The sequence below is a fragment of the Parasteatoda tepidariorum genome, chromosome 8 (genome assembly GCF_982258835.1).
Source record: "Parasteatoda tepidariorum strain Cologne lab strain chromosome 8, Ptep-v5.0, whole genome shotgun sequence".
Classification (NCBI taxonomy): Eukaryota; Metazoa; Arthropoda; class Arachnida; order Araneae; family Theridiidae; genus Parasteatoda; species Parasteatoda tepidariorum.
The window spans coordinates 98,966,903-98,984,332 of record NC_141762.1 but is presented as its reverse complement, the minus strand read 5'-3'; the positions used below and the strand labels follow the sequence as shown (position 1 = coordinate 98,984,332).

General features: G+C 27.3%; 1 protein-coding gene across 2 annotated transcripts in view; it reads left to right on the top strand.

Moving 5' to 3' along the window:
* Positions 1 to 17,430, top strand: part of LOC107443058 (uncharacterized) — a 48,879-nt gene that overhangs the window by 23,820 nt on the left and 7,629 nt on the right. For both annotated transcript variants that reach the window (XM_043052190.3, XM_087169493.1), the window contains 6 exons: positions 3,356 to 3,455; positions 3,715 to 3,815; positions 4,598 to 4,765; positions 8,327 to 8,517; positions 12,010 to 12,136; positions 15,887 to 16,059. In XM_043052190.3, the coding sequence (XP_042908124.3) occupies positions 3,356 to 3,455; positions 3,715 to 3,815; positions 4,598 to 4,765; positions 8,327 to 8,517; positions 12,010 to 12,136; positions 15,887 to 16,059 (860 nt within the window). The remainder of the gene's footprint in view (positions 1 to 3,355; positions 3,456 to 3,714; positions 3,816 to 4,597; positions 4,766 to 8,326; positions 8,518 to 12,009; positions 12,137 to 15,886; positions 16,060 to 17,430) is intronic.

The following is a 17,430-nucleotide window of genomic DNA, read 5'->3' as shown; positions in this document are numbered from 1 at the left end:
CGATATTTAAAAATCGTACTAGCAATTCCTATTCACTCAATTTAAAAATCCAATATCGCGATTTGTATTTAAGCGTTTTTGAAACTCAATATCGCGATTTGTATTCTCGTGAGTTTAAAACCCAATATCGCGATTTGTATTCTCGTGAGTTTAAAATCCAACGTCGCGATTCGTATTCACGCATTTTTAAATCCAATTTTGCGATTCGTTATCACGCAGTTGTAATATCAGATATCGTTTTTCGTATTTTTACGCTATTTAAAAATTTCTCACTGCGATTCGTATTCACGTGATCTAAAAATTATGCATCGTGATTCTTATTCACGCGATTTAAAAATTCAATATCGCAATTTGTATTTTCGTGTCTTTAAAATCCAACAGCACGATTCACATTCACCCGATTTAAAAATTCAATATCGCAATTTGTATTTTCGTGTCTTTAAAATCCAACAGCACGATTCACATTCACGCGATTTTAAAATCCAATATCATGATTTGTATTTTCGTGTTTTAAAATCCAAAATCGCGATTCATATTCACGCGATTTTAAAATCCAATATCGTGATTCATATTCACGCGATTTTAGAATCCAAAATGGAGATTCATATTCACGCGATTTTAAAATCTAATATCGTGATTTGTATTCACGCGATTTTAGAATCCAATATCGTGATTTGTATCTTCGTGTTTTTAAAATCCAACTGCACGATTCATATTCCACGCGATTTTAAAATCCAACAGCACGATTCACATTCACGCGATTTTAAAATCCCAAATCGCGATTCATATTCACCCGATTTTAAAATCCAACAGCGCGATTCACATTCACGCGATTTTAAAATCCAACGGCACGATTCATATTCATGCGATTTTGAAATCCAAAATTGCGATTCATATTCATGCGATTTTAAAATCCAATATCAAGATTCATATTCACGCGATTTTAAAACCCAATATCACGATTCTTGAAAGAAGTAGAAGTAAGTTTTCTCTTGAATTAGTTACTGTAAAGATGTGATATATTTTTCATTAGTAAGTAATTTAATAGTCGCGCCTTCCTATAATTGCTTTTTTTTTATGTATTAGTGGTCAAAATTTGAAAATTACATTTAAGAAAATTTTTTAGTTAACTGTCTAAATGCTTCTGCCACTTTAAATATTGAATAAAAGTCTCCCAGCATTGTTAAAAGTTGCTTTTATAAATCTCAGTATCATATAGAGCCCTCTCCCCTCCTCCTAGTGACCTGCGTAGTAAAAGTTCAGTTTTTTTAATTTTTGTCCACTTTCATGCCTGTTAAACTTGATGTATTATGGTAAAGCTTTCTTCGATAGTTTGCATATGTCGAGGGGGTATTGTGTATGTTAGGTATTTCAGTCAAAAAATTTTCAGTCTTGGCCTTTTTTCCAACTTGCACCCATGCCCCTGACCTGAATCCTATTGAACATGCTTGGGCTGCTCTTGGGAGAGCTATTGCGATGCACCAACCTCCCCCCAGAACCATTCTGGAGTTAAAAATTGCTCTGGTGGAAGAATGAGAGGATCTTCCACAAGTCCTCCTTAACTCCCTTATTAACAGCATGCATACTTGTTGTGCATGCTGTCTGTCAGGGGTGACCATACACAATACTAGAGGCAACACACACTGTACAAGCCTCACTTTTATTGTCATCTTTTATCCTTAAATTCAGACTACATTGAATTTATTTGCAATAGGTCTTGCCAGTGAATGGCACTTTCATTTTTGTTTTGAATACTTTATTATCATGGAATAAGCTATATCCATACCAAATTTCATTTATTTATATTCAGTATTTTTTGAGATATTTGGGAAAATGTCTTCCGTCTCTTAATTTTGTCCACCAGTGTATGTAGCTAAATCATTTCTTGTCTATTTATTTAACCTACTTATTATTATTTATTTATTGTTTTTTACTGTTTAATGCCATATAGCATAAGTTTTATTTCCTTAATATTTTCTTTCTTTCTATCTCTTTATTTTTGAAATCCCTTTTGTATTATACGTTGCTGAAAAAGTTTCTGAAAACTTAGATTCAAATTTTTCTGCTTAATCTGAATCAAAACTATTAGTATTCTGATGCTTGATTTGTAAGTTTCATATTCAAAAAATTTTTTTAATTGTTTAAGAGGATGCTATGCCAAGGAAGGAACTTCTCATGGCAAGTTCACTTTCATTTTTATTTAAAAATTTTCAGTATAGAAAAAGTGATTTCAAGTAAACTTAAAGTAAGACATGAAGTTTCAAGTGCTGAAAGAATGTTTTGAAAATAACAAAATTTACTCAAATGATGGCATTATTAATTTTCCACTGTTTAATTCGACTACAATTTGCTAGCATTTGAATGTTTTGAAGAAGAAAAAATTTCAGCATTTGAAGCATCTAGATCAGTGGTCAAACACACAAATAGTAAAACTACTGTAGTCTCTACTTTTTTTCGTAGTTTATAGTATAGTGTGCTACTTTTTTAAAGTAGTGTAGTGAGTATCGAAATACAAAAAGCAAAAAAAAATAGTTTTTAGCAATTCCTGGCAACTATTTACGTTAGTTTAGTATACAAACATGATTCTAACACAACTCATTTTTCGAATCTGATGGGTTTCAAATCTTCGCAGGTCTGTCAAAGGACGTTTTTTTTAAAAAATGCCCCTGTGACTGTGAATTAACAAGAATTGCGTATTTAGAATCACGTGAAACTAGTATTTAAGCTAGCCATTATGAATAATAAATAATTTGTCATTTTGGTCACACTTTCACATACGAATGTGCACTCGTAAAACGGTGATGTTATTTCAAAGGAATTGCAAGTATTTGATGATTAACATTAAATATTCGCTGACTAGAACGGCATAAAAGGTTGATGTTTCTAAACAATTCTTCACATTTAATGTAAGCCAATTTCTTATTCAAAACCATTTTGAACATAATGTATAAATTAATTTCTCCAGCAGTGTAAATTATACAGGCGTAAATTACGTTCTGCAGCAAAGTTCAATTCCTTAAATGAGCAAAGTAGTCACTACAATTCCAAAGAAGTTCGCAGTCATCACATTAAAAAAAAGGTAGTTGTAGCTAACTACATTACAAACAAAGTAGTTTTAAATGTAGTAAACTACAAAAATAATGTAGTATCTTCAATCGCTGATCTAGGTTTCTCTGAACTCACTTTTTCCATACTCTGAATGACTTATGTCGGTGAAAGAGAATTTGATAAGAAGATTGTCTCCTGCGGTATAGCTTCCTGTTGAGTCTTTGCTTAATTTTTAAAAATTATTTTTGTAGGATGAAGTTTTGATTAAATAAAGTTTAAAAGCTATTTTTTTTAAAATCAACTCTAGATACCATAACAGAGAAAATGTGGTGGTGAGTGCTTTATTAGCTGAAGGACAACCCAGGGCGCAGACGTTCTCGGTTGAAACAACACCCAAATTGCAAAAGGTTTGAATGGTTCTTTGCTTAGTGTATTGAAATTGGCTTATTTAACTCAATAAATTACGCCTTTTTGCTACTCTAAAATATTTACTCAATTTTATTTTGTCATTTGTATTGGAATTGTAGAACACTGAAAAAGAAAAATACTAAAACACGAAATATCATTTCTGTGTAAATTAATTAGAGAAATATAGTCTAGAATTGGCATTGATTTTGACTGGTACAAACATAGAATGTTGATGAATAAGGAAATTCTAAATTTTAGAATGAAGTTCAGGTGTTCCAAGTCGATGAGGCTCTCTTTCACAAACTGCGGAATTTTTTCCCTGCAGCTGATCCTGAGCATATTCGGAACTTACAACGGATGTACGTATTATTCACCGTGTTTGTTTCTGCATGTTTTTCGATATCTTAATAAATCGTATGTAATTGTTATAAGTTACGTAAAACAGCTGATCTTGAGCATATTTGTAACTTACAATGGACATACGTATTATTCACCATGTTTTAAAATTTTAATTTCAATATGTTTTTGTATATTTTAATAAATCATGTGTTAAGGTTATAAGTTATGTAAAACTCATTGTTTGATTATTTAACTGTTTTATTTGGTTTCTGCAAACAAAAACATTAATGTAGGATAAAAGTTGATATGACTTCTTTTTACTTTAAAACTTAATTTTAATTACCTTTTATTAAATTTTATGTGCTCTTTTTTCAGAACAAAGATAAAAATAAATAAGGAAAGAAAAACTACTTGAAGTGTATGTTTTAATGTTCAGAGTCAGTAAATAGCTACAATGATAAAACTCAATTAAAATTGCATTAATTTTCAGGAAGTTATATTAATATTACTCAGTAATTATTAATTTCTAAGTAGGTATTTCTATTTTTATGAACGATTAGAAAATAAAAAACCTGCAAGATATTTTATAATTTTATTTAAAAGATTTGAGAAAAAAAAGCAATAAATATAAATGTGTGAGGTATTATTTGTAACTGCAATTTAATTCATTTCCTTTTTCTTATTTGTTTACATTTGATTACTTTATTCTTTAGTAAAAGAAGTTTTTAAATGTGTTCCTAGATTATTCAATGTACTTAAAATCATTGATCATCATGAGACGCTATATGCTTGTCTCATTTAGGTACCATAATCAAGAGCATGAAGTTATTGGAGCTTTAGTCTCTGGCAACAGAGGCTACAACAGCCGTCTTCAAAGTCCTCACCCGAGTTCTCCTAAAATGAAATTACGATACCTTAAACTTGTTTTCCCCGAGTGTGATGAAGCTGTCCTTTTTGACGTACTGAATAAGTAAGACAAACCTCTTTTTAGATCTTGAATTCATGTTTAAGTTATCAAATTTGATATTTCATACAGTTAGGGTGCAGTTTTTGCCATCAAAAACTGGTTTTTGACATGACAGTGGTAAAAACCGTATTTTTACCAGTAAAAACCGTCAAAAACCTACTGTTTTCTTTAATTTATGGTATGAAGCGAACAATATACAGGGTATCTGCTACATTTTAGATTTTCAAATTCATGACTTTTCATGACTAATTCCAAGAATTTTTCATGACTTAACGATGTTACTATTTTCTCTGACAAAAACGCAACAATAAATTTAAAAAAGCATTATAATAATTTTAATCGAAGTGATAGGTATAACCAAAACTGCTATACACTGTATCTTCATATTTATAGATTTTAAATTTAAAAAACAGAGTAAAGAAAGATTTGAAACAATAAAATAGCTGGAAAAAAATACAAAGGTAAATAATTTTTTTTCCAGCAGAATTAAATTCTAAAGATACTTTTTAAAGAACATGATAAAATCATTTTATATTTTAATAAAATATGCCTGAGTGATGATTTTGTTAGGAATTCAGATATTGGGCACAGGATGAAATTGGGGGGGAGGGGGGATTCCATTTTAAAAATTAGATTTTTTGGAGACCTAAATTCATTACTTTCCATGATTATTTTTTAAAAAATAGTAAAAATCATGGCATTTTATGACAAATTTTGTTCAATACTGAAATTCATGACTTTCCAGGTGCGCGGATACCCTGAATATATTATTTTCACATAATTGTCTTTATAAATGAATGTCGTAAGTAAATGGATTGCTATTGATTTTGCAACGATGTACATGTATTCTTATAGAAGGATATACATTCATATAGAAATATTGTAATATACTTACTGAAAATAGTGATACTTACCTTTATCATTATAGCTTGATTTGCAAAGGATTCAAAATTTTGCTCTTCTTAATTGTTAGAAATAAACAATCAAACAAAAAAGCTTGGAACTATTAATAAATTCAAGAACTAAAAAGAAGAATTTAAAATTTGGCATTTCTTAAATATTAGAAATAAGCTAAGCAAAACTTTCAAAACTTGCAACTAAGTCAAGAATGACTTGACATTCTTCAGTAATGTAATATGCTAAACAAAATGATGCTTGGAAATGTTGAAAATTTTGTTGAGTATCCTAATATTTTACTTCAAATTGTATGTTTTGATATAATCATGTTGGGAAATGCAAGAATTTGTTCTTAAATATCTTTTAAAAACTTTTTTTCTAATTTTATTGCCCAAAAATGAATTAATTTTAAATTATAAGCAGTTAACTCAAATAAAAATACAGTTTTACCAAAACTATGGGTTTTTGACAGAGGTTTTTTTGACATGACGATAAAATACATGGTATAAACCGGTAAAAACTGTCATGTGTCAAAAACTTGCCTACCCTGTTAGGGTGTCTAAACTATGATCGTTTGAGGGCCACATTGCAAAAAAGAAAAAATTTGCTTTGCCGCGTATACAATATTTATTCAACAAATTGAAATAAAAATTAACTCCATGCAGTTTTATTAAAATTATTTAACTTCTTTTTATAATTTAATTTTTTTTTTAAAATTTGAATTAGTTATGTATAGGTACATATTTATTTTAAAATTGTAGAAGTTTCATTTCATTTAGTTTGGATGATATCGGGTTCAGCGAACGAGGTGGCAGTTCTTAATGCATTTTCAAGATGTTTGTCAGTGATCTTTGCCCTATTTTTGTTTTTTGTCTGCTTCATTCTTGAAAATAATTGTTCACAAATATTGGTACTGTCAAAAGCTGAAGACATTAATAAAGCATGATAGTGAAAATTAGGATATTTATCACGGGATATGTATTCTATGAAACTCCAGTAGAGAAACATTCCCAATTTTTTCTTTCAGTTGAATGTCACTTTGCAGTTCAATGCATTCCATTTAAAGGTAATTTATTTTTTTCTAGAGAAAATGGGGTAGAAAATATCTGGAAAAATTTTTTTCCTACTTTCATTCTGTGGGCATTGCAGTTTTTTTTTATTTATTAGAATTTAATTCTAAAATGAATTTTCGTATTGCTTGATATGATAAAAAAAATATTTCTTTTCTTCAATGTTTATTTATTTAGATAAATCTATTGTTCATATGATAAAAATAGCAAGTTTTTTTTTTTACATAAAAAAAAAGTATAAGTTTTTTTATTTTTGAATGAATTTTAATAACACTACTAAGTTATTGATATTACTAAGTTTATTGATAAAAAAAATGGAACGCTAATGTTTAAATAAACATTACTACATTTGTCATTAACGTGTCTAAATACATGTGCGGCCCTTCGTTAGGCAACCTGCTGTGCAAGTGGCCCTTCACTCAAAAAGGTTGTGCACCCCTAACCTACCTAATCAATAGGTAGCATTATTTATCCATTTAAAATAGGTAACAATAATGTAACCCTTTTATTTGCTACCTGTTTTAAAAGGCGTCTTGTGCTGTCAGATAGTAATATATCCCCAAAAGTTTGTTAAGTACGAAAAAAAAAGAAGAAAAATCATGAAAGTGCAAATCAAAAATTTAACCTAAAATCTAAGATAGCATGGGTAAAGGCATTTTAAATTATAATTTCACAATTAATATGACTTTGCTAAAGTCTGTTCTATCATGAATTAACAAATGCTTTGAGACAAAATTTGCATACTTCTCAGAGACACAAATCATGCTATTTAAAGAAGAAGAAAAAAAGTGTTGATATTTTTACCATAGATTGGAAATGCTCATAGTGTTGCTGAAATTTTAAAAATGTTTTCTTACTTCTGGTGCTGTCTGTCCTATTTCATGGTGCATAGTATGTTTAAAAAGTGCTTAAATGTGCTTATTTTCATTGTTTGTTTTTTAAAAACTCTTGAAGGTGGTTTTTTCATTGTTTGTTTTTAAAAAGTGGTTAATTTTCCCTTTTCAAAATTGAGATTTTTTTTCTTTACTATGCCGATTTTCGCCATGCCATATGCAAAAGCATGACTTTCTCATTGTTCTATTCAACGTTTTCACAATTCATTCAACCACAATCTATTTCGGTGTATTGGCCCAAAGCGTATGAAAGCGCAAATCATTTTACATATTTGTTGTAATACTTGCGAGTCTGCATGTGCGTCTACTGAGCTGAGTTCGGTGAGATTATTGCACTCTCATGTGCAACTCTGCTGCATTTTGCAAAATATTCTCAATTTCAAGCTTCATTTCCCTCTCTCTGATATCGAATCAAGAAAATCTCTTTATCATTTTATAATGGCTAATATAATCAAGAAAAGAGTTCTTTGTCAGAAACTAGTTATTTTATCATGATTATGTAAAGTCTATTATTTCACATTTTGTTAATGTTTATAATGCTTAAAAATATTTTTTGAGTACTTAAAAGGTGCTTATTTTTTGTTGAAAGATTTGGCTATGTACCCTGTATTTATACATGGAAAAAATTAAACTCCACTCACTGAAATTTTTACAAATCTCTTTGATATTACTAATGTTTTTTGGTTGTTTTTGTCTTTTTCCAGCTGTGACAATAATGCCCAAGAAGCATCGACTCGTTTAGTTGGGATGGGCTATTCCAAGCGTGATACACCAATTACTCGTCCAAATAATAGCCAGCCAATTCGTAAGCCATCTCTTGAAATTCCACGTCCCTCTCCGCCACCTGAACGTCCTATAATTGTCATCCCACCTAGTGCGTCAGACAAACTACAATGTGAGTATTCATTCTATGGATCTTAGTTCAGAAGTTTGGCAAACTTGTCATTTTTGTTAAATGATCACTTTTGGCACAAATGTTATACTATATTTTGGATTTGGCATTTTGTGTGATAAACTGAAGTTAATTGTTAAAACATTTTTTTAAATTTTATCTCACAACGAATAGTGCTACATGCCTGCCAAGTCCCCTGTTTTTTAATGAAGACTCCTGTATTTCACAACCATCTCCTGTTTACCCCTACATTCTCAAATTTCTCCATATTTGTTGTCTCCAATTTAAAAAAATAAATAAATAATTTTGGCCAAAAAATATCCGGTGATGGCAAAAATACTTCTCTTATTCCTCAACAGATAGTGCTATTGCCAGTACTGCAGTATGTTGAATATTAATAGTTTAATTACCCCTTGCAGTCAGGCTAATCGTAAAAAGTTTTTGTGGTTTCCATGTAATGCAAATGCAGTTTAGTTCCATCAAAAATTGCTCCACAAAGACAAATTTCTCCTAATTCTTGATTGATTCAGGAGTTCCCTTGTCTTCTGGATTAGGTTCAAAATTACAAGAGTACAAAATTACATAAGCACTTACGTTTAGCGAAGTAAAAATTATACAAAGTAGCCGTAAACCTGAAATTGGGTCTGCTGTGTAACAACAGTTATAAAATAGTTTAAGTAATTAAAAATATTGGTTTAAAAAAATCTTTTGATTAAGATTTATATACATATTTTTTACTTTGCCAAATGTAAATGCTTATATTATTTCCAAATTTGAATTTCTCTTTTTGGCTTACATGTTTGTGCTTGATGTATCAAAACTTTACTCGAAGCCTAAAAAATGTCTTAAGTAAAATCTCTGTTATTTTATTTCTCCAATGTTGGCAGGTATAGTGCTATTACAAAGAAAAATAATAAATAAATAATTAACTGTAATTTTTGTTTTAAAACTATGTATATCTAAATTCTAGTTAATTTGAAATGATTTTTTTTGGGGGGGTGAAGTGTAAAGTCTTGTTAAGTTTTTTTAAGAAAATATTTGCTTTTAAGTTTTTTTTATGAAAATATTAGCTTTTAAGTTTTTTTTTTTTTTTTTTTTTTTACAGTTTTGAAACTTTTTAATAAATAACTGCTGTAACTCCTTTTTTAATTAATTCATCAGACTTAGGTTAATATTGTTTTTATTGTTAATTAATATTGTCTACTTCATTTTAAAAATTTTATGTTTGGCATTCCTAAAAAAGTAATAACATTTATTTTTACTTGCCAATTTTCAAAGCATTCTAGTTGGGTATCATCTAGTGTAAATCAATAGAAACTTATTTAAATTTTAAGCACAAAAATCATTGCTGTATTCTTAGTACTTCTCTATAGAAACCACATAATTCTGTCATAAATTCTTTACTCTGAATCTTTTTTTTAAATTTTTAATTTTGCAGTTTTCAATGGACACGTAGTTTCAGACACAGTGAAAAAAGGCCAAATTTATCCATTTTAATTATCTTCATCAATCAATTTCAATTATTTTCAATCAATTTTAATTATTTGTCACAATCATAATATCTAAAAAAGTTTTAATCAACTTTAAATTTCTAAACTTTTTTTATCACACTTGTGTTGCATGGTATATAAGGTATTCTTTAATATATCTTTTTTTTTTAAATCTTTTTTTCAGGAATTAAATAAGAAAAATATAAACTTCTCCGGTTGCTACATAATATCATATATGTTATGCATTTTTTATTAGAACTGATTGTCATTGTTTTTATTGTTATTCATTTTTTTTTTATAATATAATATTAATAAATATTGACATTTAAGGTCACAAATTAATATTTAAGCGAGTATAAGAAAACTAAAATACCATTGAAGTCTGATAAATCATTGCTAAGAAAAGTAGGAGTACAAAATATCAAAACCTATTAAAATACTCTATGAAATTAAGAATTGTTTCTAACTATCATCTTTCCTTCCATGTTTTCTCATGCAATCAAACTGGTTTTGATGTTTGTGCACCCACCTCTCTCAAAAGTGATGATTTCAATAGTGTTTTCCTTTTTTTCTTGCTTAAATATTAATTTGCTACTCCTATTATGTAGATTATTTAATCTTCATTTTTGACACGAAATTTAAAAATACAGTTGAGTCCCGGTTTTCCGAGACCACGACTAACTTGAATAACCGAAAAACTTTGTTAAAGCGAAGAGTATAAAAAAGGAAAGAGTAGGTATAAATGTAATATATTTAACAAATAAAAAATTTATACGAGTACACCACATACATTCATATTATAATTAAAAAGCTTACTTAAAAATACTTTAAGATAATTTAAGAGTTTTTACTTAAAGTCCTTAATCGTTTTTTGCTTTACATTACTTAGGCGCTTTTCTGCAGCAATGTTTTGCCATTTTATTAGGTATAACAGGAAGGCTGGTTTTCTTGTTGTTCTATATATTCAAAAGCGCTTTTGATAGCTTTTAGTCCATCTGTATGAGATATTTTTATATGTTGATTTTCATTGCTATTAACGATCATTTCATTGGTAATCTCGTGTTGTCTGGCAGGTTGTTTTCCTGAGTGTTTGGAAAATAAAATTTAGAATTTTTTTCCATGGTAGTTTTAAAAAGAAAAAATAACTAAAACAAAAAAATCCTTGAAGTATTTGCAGGGTATCTGCGCACCTGGAAAGTCTGGAAAAATCATGGAAAGTCATGGATTTCGGTATTGAACAAAATTTGTTATGAAATGTCATGATTTTAACTATTTAAAAAAAATCCATGGAAAGTCATGAATTTAGGATGCTGAGAAGTCAAATTTTTAATATGGAGTTTCCCCCTCTCTCGATTTCACATTGTTCCGAATATCTGAATTTATAACAAAATCCCCACTCACAGTCATATTTTATTAAAATATAAAATATTTTTATTATGTTCTTTAAAAATTATAGTATTCTTTCAAAAAAGGAAGGAAAGAACTTCATTTCTAAAGCGAATTATCTTTTAAATTTTCATGATTTCTGAATATTTTTATCTATTTTTTACTTTTTTATTTTATCAATTTAAAATTCTAGTTTAGGTTTTTTATAATACACTTACTTTGAATAAGAAATAAAACAGGTTTAAATGACTACATATATCTGATTGTATTTAGTTATTTGCTTTTGTATTTTATTCAGCTATTTTATTGCTTTAATTCTTTCTTTACTGTTTTTTAAGTTTAAGATCTATAAATATGAGGATGCAGAGTATAACAGTTTTGGTTATACCTATCATTACAATTAATGTTATTATAATGTTTTTTTAAATTTATTATTGTGTTTTTATTGGAGAAAATAGTAACTTTGGTAAGTCTTGAAAAATTCTTGGAATTAGTCATGGAAAGTCAATCTAAAATGTAGCAGATACCCTTTATATGTTAAGGGCAGTCACTTCAGAGACACTTTTATGACATATATGGATAAAATGTATCTTATTTGTGTGTGTTTTGATTTCAACAGTGGTTGGTCGACTGCAAGAGCAATTCCCTGCTGTATCTAGAACATTAGTGAATATGGCTTTAGACAGTAGTAACTATAATGAAGATCGTGCCAAACAGTTTCTTTCTGCCATGACTCCTCAAGATGGGTAAGGCCATTAAATTACTCATTACGGGTAAAACCAATAAATTACTGAAAATGGGTAAGACCATTAAATTACTCATTATGGGTAAGACCATTAATTATCTCATTAGGATTGTTATTTGATCAGTATGGCCAGATAATGACTACTTGATTTTTAATACTTTCGTTATGCATTTGTGAATATTCACTTCTTAAAATTTTGAAACTCCTTATTTTTTACCAAAAATAAATTATGACCAATTTTAGTTTTAACCTATTCAACTTATACTTTGACATTCAATTTCATCAGGTTACAAAAAAGTTAATAATAAAATTAGAAAATAGCGCAACTTAAGTTTCAGATAGACTTTCAAGTTCTGATTTATTAAGAACAACTTTATGTTTAATACTTTTGTTATGTATTGTGAATATTCACTTTTTAAAATTTAGAAACAACTCCTTATTTTTCACAAAAAAATATCTAACCATTTTTAATTTTAACTTATTCTACTTATATATTGACATTCAATTTGTTAAAGTTACCAACAAAAAAATTTAATATGAAAATTAGAAAATAGCCCAGCTTAAGTTTCAGATAGATTTTTTTAGACTTGTTTTATATCCATCTCAAAAATATTTGCAGCTTGATGGTTTAATTCTTTGTTAGTTGTAATTAGCATGTTGAAAAGATTCTAAATCATAGCAACTCTGATCTTATCGACTATTTCCTAAACAAAGTGTTATTCTTCAGTTCTATGTTGTCTAAAAAAATAGTAATTTCAAAACAATATGCACAATATTTAGAGACATATAGAATTGGGGACAGATTAACTTATGATTTTTTTTGTGTGCCAGTTAAGTAAAGGAGGATTATAATTAGAAACAGATCTGTAATGTAATCATTGGTTCATTCTTCATAAATTTAAAAAATTTTCTTGTTTTCTAATTTTTTTTAAATCTTCTTATTTTGTAATAACAAAAATCAGACATTTGAAGTATACTTTGGTTTATTTTATTTATTTATTTATTTTTAGTCAATTTCAGTTAATTTTTTGGTAATTTCATTATTATATTATGAACTTCGCATTTTTAATTTTATTTTTTCGTAATAATAATATAAATATATATCAATAATAATAATGTAAATTACTTTTTTTCAACATATTTAAATTCTTTAATAGTTTTTTTTAAATGTTTTTAACCCATACCCATAAGTGATGCCATTGTTTTTAAGGGAGGGAAATTTAGTTTATTTTGCTGTTTCTTTGTTTTACTATTAATACTTTGTGGTAAATAAGAATTTTCATGAACACTAATTAGCAGTTTGTTTTATTCCTTTTTTTCTTTCTCTTTTACACTTTTTAGCCATTTAAAAGCAATTATTATTTTTGGTTTGAAGTTTCATTGTTTGATGCCGCTACAATTTTCACTAAAATATTACAAATTATTTACAATTTTAAATATTGTGTATATTTTATTTTTTAATGTTATAATATAAATAACTTTGCTAAAAGTTTACAGTTAATTAAAATATTAAATTTTTAATAAATTATTTTTGTAACTGCATTCTTGATAAATTCATTTCTTAATTAATAATTTTTATTTGTTTTTGTTTCAAATGAATGAAAATATTAATTTCCAATAGTAATAATTTTTATGTTATAACAATTATTGATTAAAAAAAGCACTTAGCACAGTAATTGTTCCTTACTTTATTCTTGGGTGTTATTAAATATATATTTATTTAAATAAAAATCATTAACCATATTCATATTTGAATCAAAATAAATGTTGAATAAATATATTCAGAAAATATTCTTCCTCAAAAATTAGAAAATAAAAATTCATATACATGAAACAATTAAAAACTAAATGAAATTGAGATACCATTAAAAAAGATAACAAAATTCAAGGTACATACAAAAAATATCCCTAAAACCTTTATAATATTTGAATAAAAATAAATCTCAATGTATACTCAAGCATCAAATGTCTAGAGAGAAATAGCATTAATGAAACACACAGCTGTTGCTATGCAACCAATGTCAACAATCAGTTGCCATTTATTAGACATAATGTTTTGCTTATTGTTCAAATGATAGTTCTTTTTGTTGACTATGACATGAAACATGTCATCTGGACTTTAAATTAAAGTGATGGACTTAATAATTTTTAATTAAATAACACTATAATGGGGTAGTTGATAACTGTAAGAAGATATTTTTATTACAATCTGTTGCACAAAAATATTAAAAGTTGTATTTTATATTCTTGAGTAAATGAATTTTCAAGCAATTGTGTAGCTCTTCATTTTGATTACTTTAAATTTTTCACTGACTGTAGTTTTGATATTTTTTTATGCAATAAAATATCTAATTATTAAATTTCAAAATATAATGCCTGAGAAAAGGTATCTCAAATTAGATTTCCATGAATAAAAATATTTAATATTTATTCATAGTACATGTTTTTAAAATCATATTTGAATTATTCTAGAGTATTTTGTTCAGTTTATAAAAAAAATGGTAAAAGTTTGTTTGATTTCAATCTGGTAATTCCAATTTGGTAGGCTATTTGATTTCAATTTGGTTATAGTAGGTTGTTAAATTAAGATTTTTGATAATTAAGAATTTTCTTGTATTTCATATCTCTTTTTTAAAATTTTTTTTAAAACAAAATATTGCATTTTTTCGACTATTTGTTCATGTCCCCTTGTTTAACTGTAAATTTCAATTAACTCAATTAAATATTTTGCTTGTAAATTGTAAATTAGTGAGAAAAGATGTCTGTAATTAGATTTCCATTAATTAAAATATTTTATATTTACTAATAGAAAATGTTTTTAAAATCATATTTTAATTATTTTAGAGCATTTTGTTCAGTTTATAAAAAAAAATATTAAAAGTTTGTTTGATTTTTAATTTGGTAATTCCATTAACGTAGCTGCCAATTCTATTAAATTTTCCAGTAGACTACTTGATTTTGCCAGTTTCTCTTGGTCTACTGGTTTAATTAAAATTCTTGTGTTTTTTGTACATTTTTGAAAATTCTCTAAAATTGAGTAAATTTCCTAAAAGAAATCCCTATTGAAATCGAATTTTTGTACATTATTGCCTGCTTACTTGAATGTTTAAATAAGTATTACTAATATGTAATGAAGCGAGATTCATTTATCGAAATCAATTTAGAACTTTTTTTGTTCTAAAATGTTCAATTTATTTTTATTCCGAACTCTTTTTTTAAATTAATTAAAACATTTTTTTTGAATTGTCTTTGATGAATTAAATGGCTATTGATATTCAAAATTATGAGTAAACGTAATACATTTCAGGTATGTTTAATGTCAATCATAACAGGAAAATAGTGCAGTTTTTCTATTTTGATGACATTGAAAATCCTTAAAATTCCCTACATGTAAAATATTTAGCATATTATTCAACAATTATTATGAAATTTATATTATTTCATAAAATCTACTGGATTTTTTCCTGTCTATGTTGGCAGCTCAGCATTAATGTTTTTATAATAGGCTGTTAAATTAAGATCTTTGATAATTAAGAATTTTCTTGTATTTTCTTTCTCTTTTTTTTTTTTATAAAAAAACAAAATATTGCATTTTCATCAATTATTTGTTCATGTCCCCTTGTTTAACTATAAATTTCTTTCAGCTCAATTAAATACTTTGCTTGTAACTTGTAAATTACTAATTAATTATATTTTGTTTCCGAATTTATTTATTTTTTGCATATCAATTCAACCTTCTTTTTCAAATTAGAGCTCGTCCACCAGTTCCTCTGCTTGACCCTGGTAGTATAGCTGCCCAAATGGAATCGAATCTTCGAGACTCCCCTCCTGTGCCCCCTCCCCGAAGTAGACACACCTCTCAGGACAGTGATGCAACTTCTGGATCCCCACGCCACTCAAGCTTAGAGAGGCATTCCTGGAGAGGTAACACGCCATTCCATTTCCTAATCAAGAGCATTTCTTTTTCAAAACATTTTTTGTCATTGTGTGTGGGATTCCCACGGTTCAGGGAGAAACTGGAATTGTCCGGGAATTTTATTTTGACTCCAAAATCTAGGGAATAGTCAGCCAAAGTTGCAATTTTTTCGCAAAAAACCTGGAATATTCCTATATCAAACCTGGAAAAATGACCAGTCTTAAGATTGTCATTAACAGTAATCAGTTATTGAGATTCGAGTTAAATAATTCTAACATCTATTATAATTATTTGTTGTAAGAATTTCACATTTTATTCAAACTGAAATGTTCCCTTCCTCATTTAATGATATCTTTTTACACAGAAAATCTGATATTTGGCATTACAATTAAAAGAATCTAAGTTTTCTGATAAAAATATGCTCTCGTTTTCATTGAAATTTACCTGGTATACCTGGAAAAGTCAGGGAATTTTTTTCTTCTGAATTTGTGTGGGAAACCTGTGTGTTAGGTGTCTGTTGTCAATATTTGCTAACTTTCAAGATTTTTGTCATAGTTTTATTACTTTGAAATGAGTTATTAAAATAAGTTTTATTGATACAACAAATTATGTGTAAGCAATTTATGTGTTTCTACCATACAATTTTCAAACTGTGTGCAACATAGCCAAACCAAACTTTGATTTTTATGGTTGATTAAGATTGAAAGAAGATCTGTAAGTTATTAGTTTCAAAAGGTTTATATTGTTGTTAATGAAGAATGGAATATTCCATTTATGTTGTACACTATATAATAGCAATTTCAAAGATTTTAACTTTTTTCTTTTTTTGCTTCAAATTTATTAAAAGTAAATATATTTATTCATATTTTTGGAAAATGAAATTCTCAAATAAAAACAATCATAAAATTGTTACATCAAGCAACATTTATCATATACATAAAATATGTTTCTCTACCATAAACATAAAATATGTTCTTTTATCATAGACGTAAAATTTATATTTATTTGCAGATTTTTTTACTGAAAATGTCTTTAAATATATTTTCTTTCAGCAAGCCTCTCATTACTAAAATGAAATTTTTTAACTATTCATATTATTTCTTAGCTACAATACTTTCATTTTGTGATTTATCAAAATTTAAATTTAAGAAAAGATATTAACATAGCTGAAATTTAAAAATTTATTGAATGAAATTTAAAAACTTTTTGTTTCAATATCACTTTATATAATGTATGAAAAGTATTAGTAAAATGGTACTAAATTTTTCTGATTGATAAATATATTGTACATTTTTTAATAAACTTCAATTTTTAAGATGAAATAATAAATGTTATTTATTTAAAAATGAAAAAAAAAATCTAAAATCTTTCATTCTGAT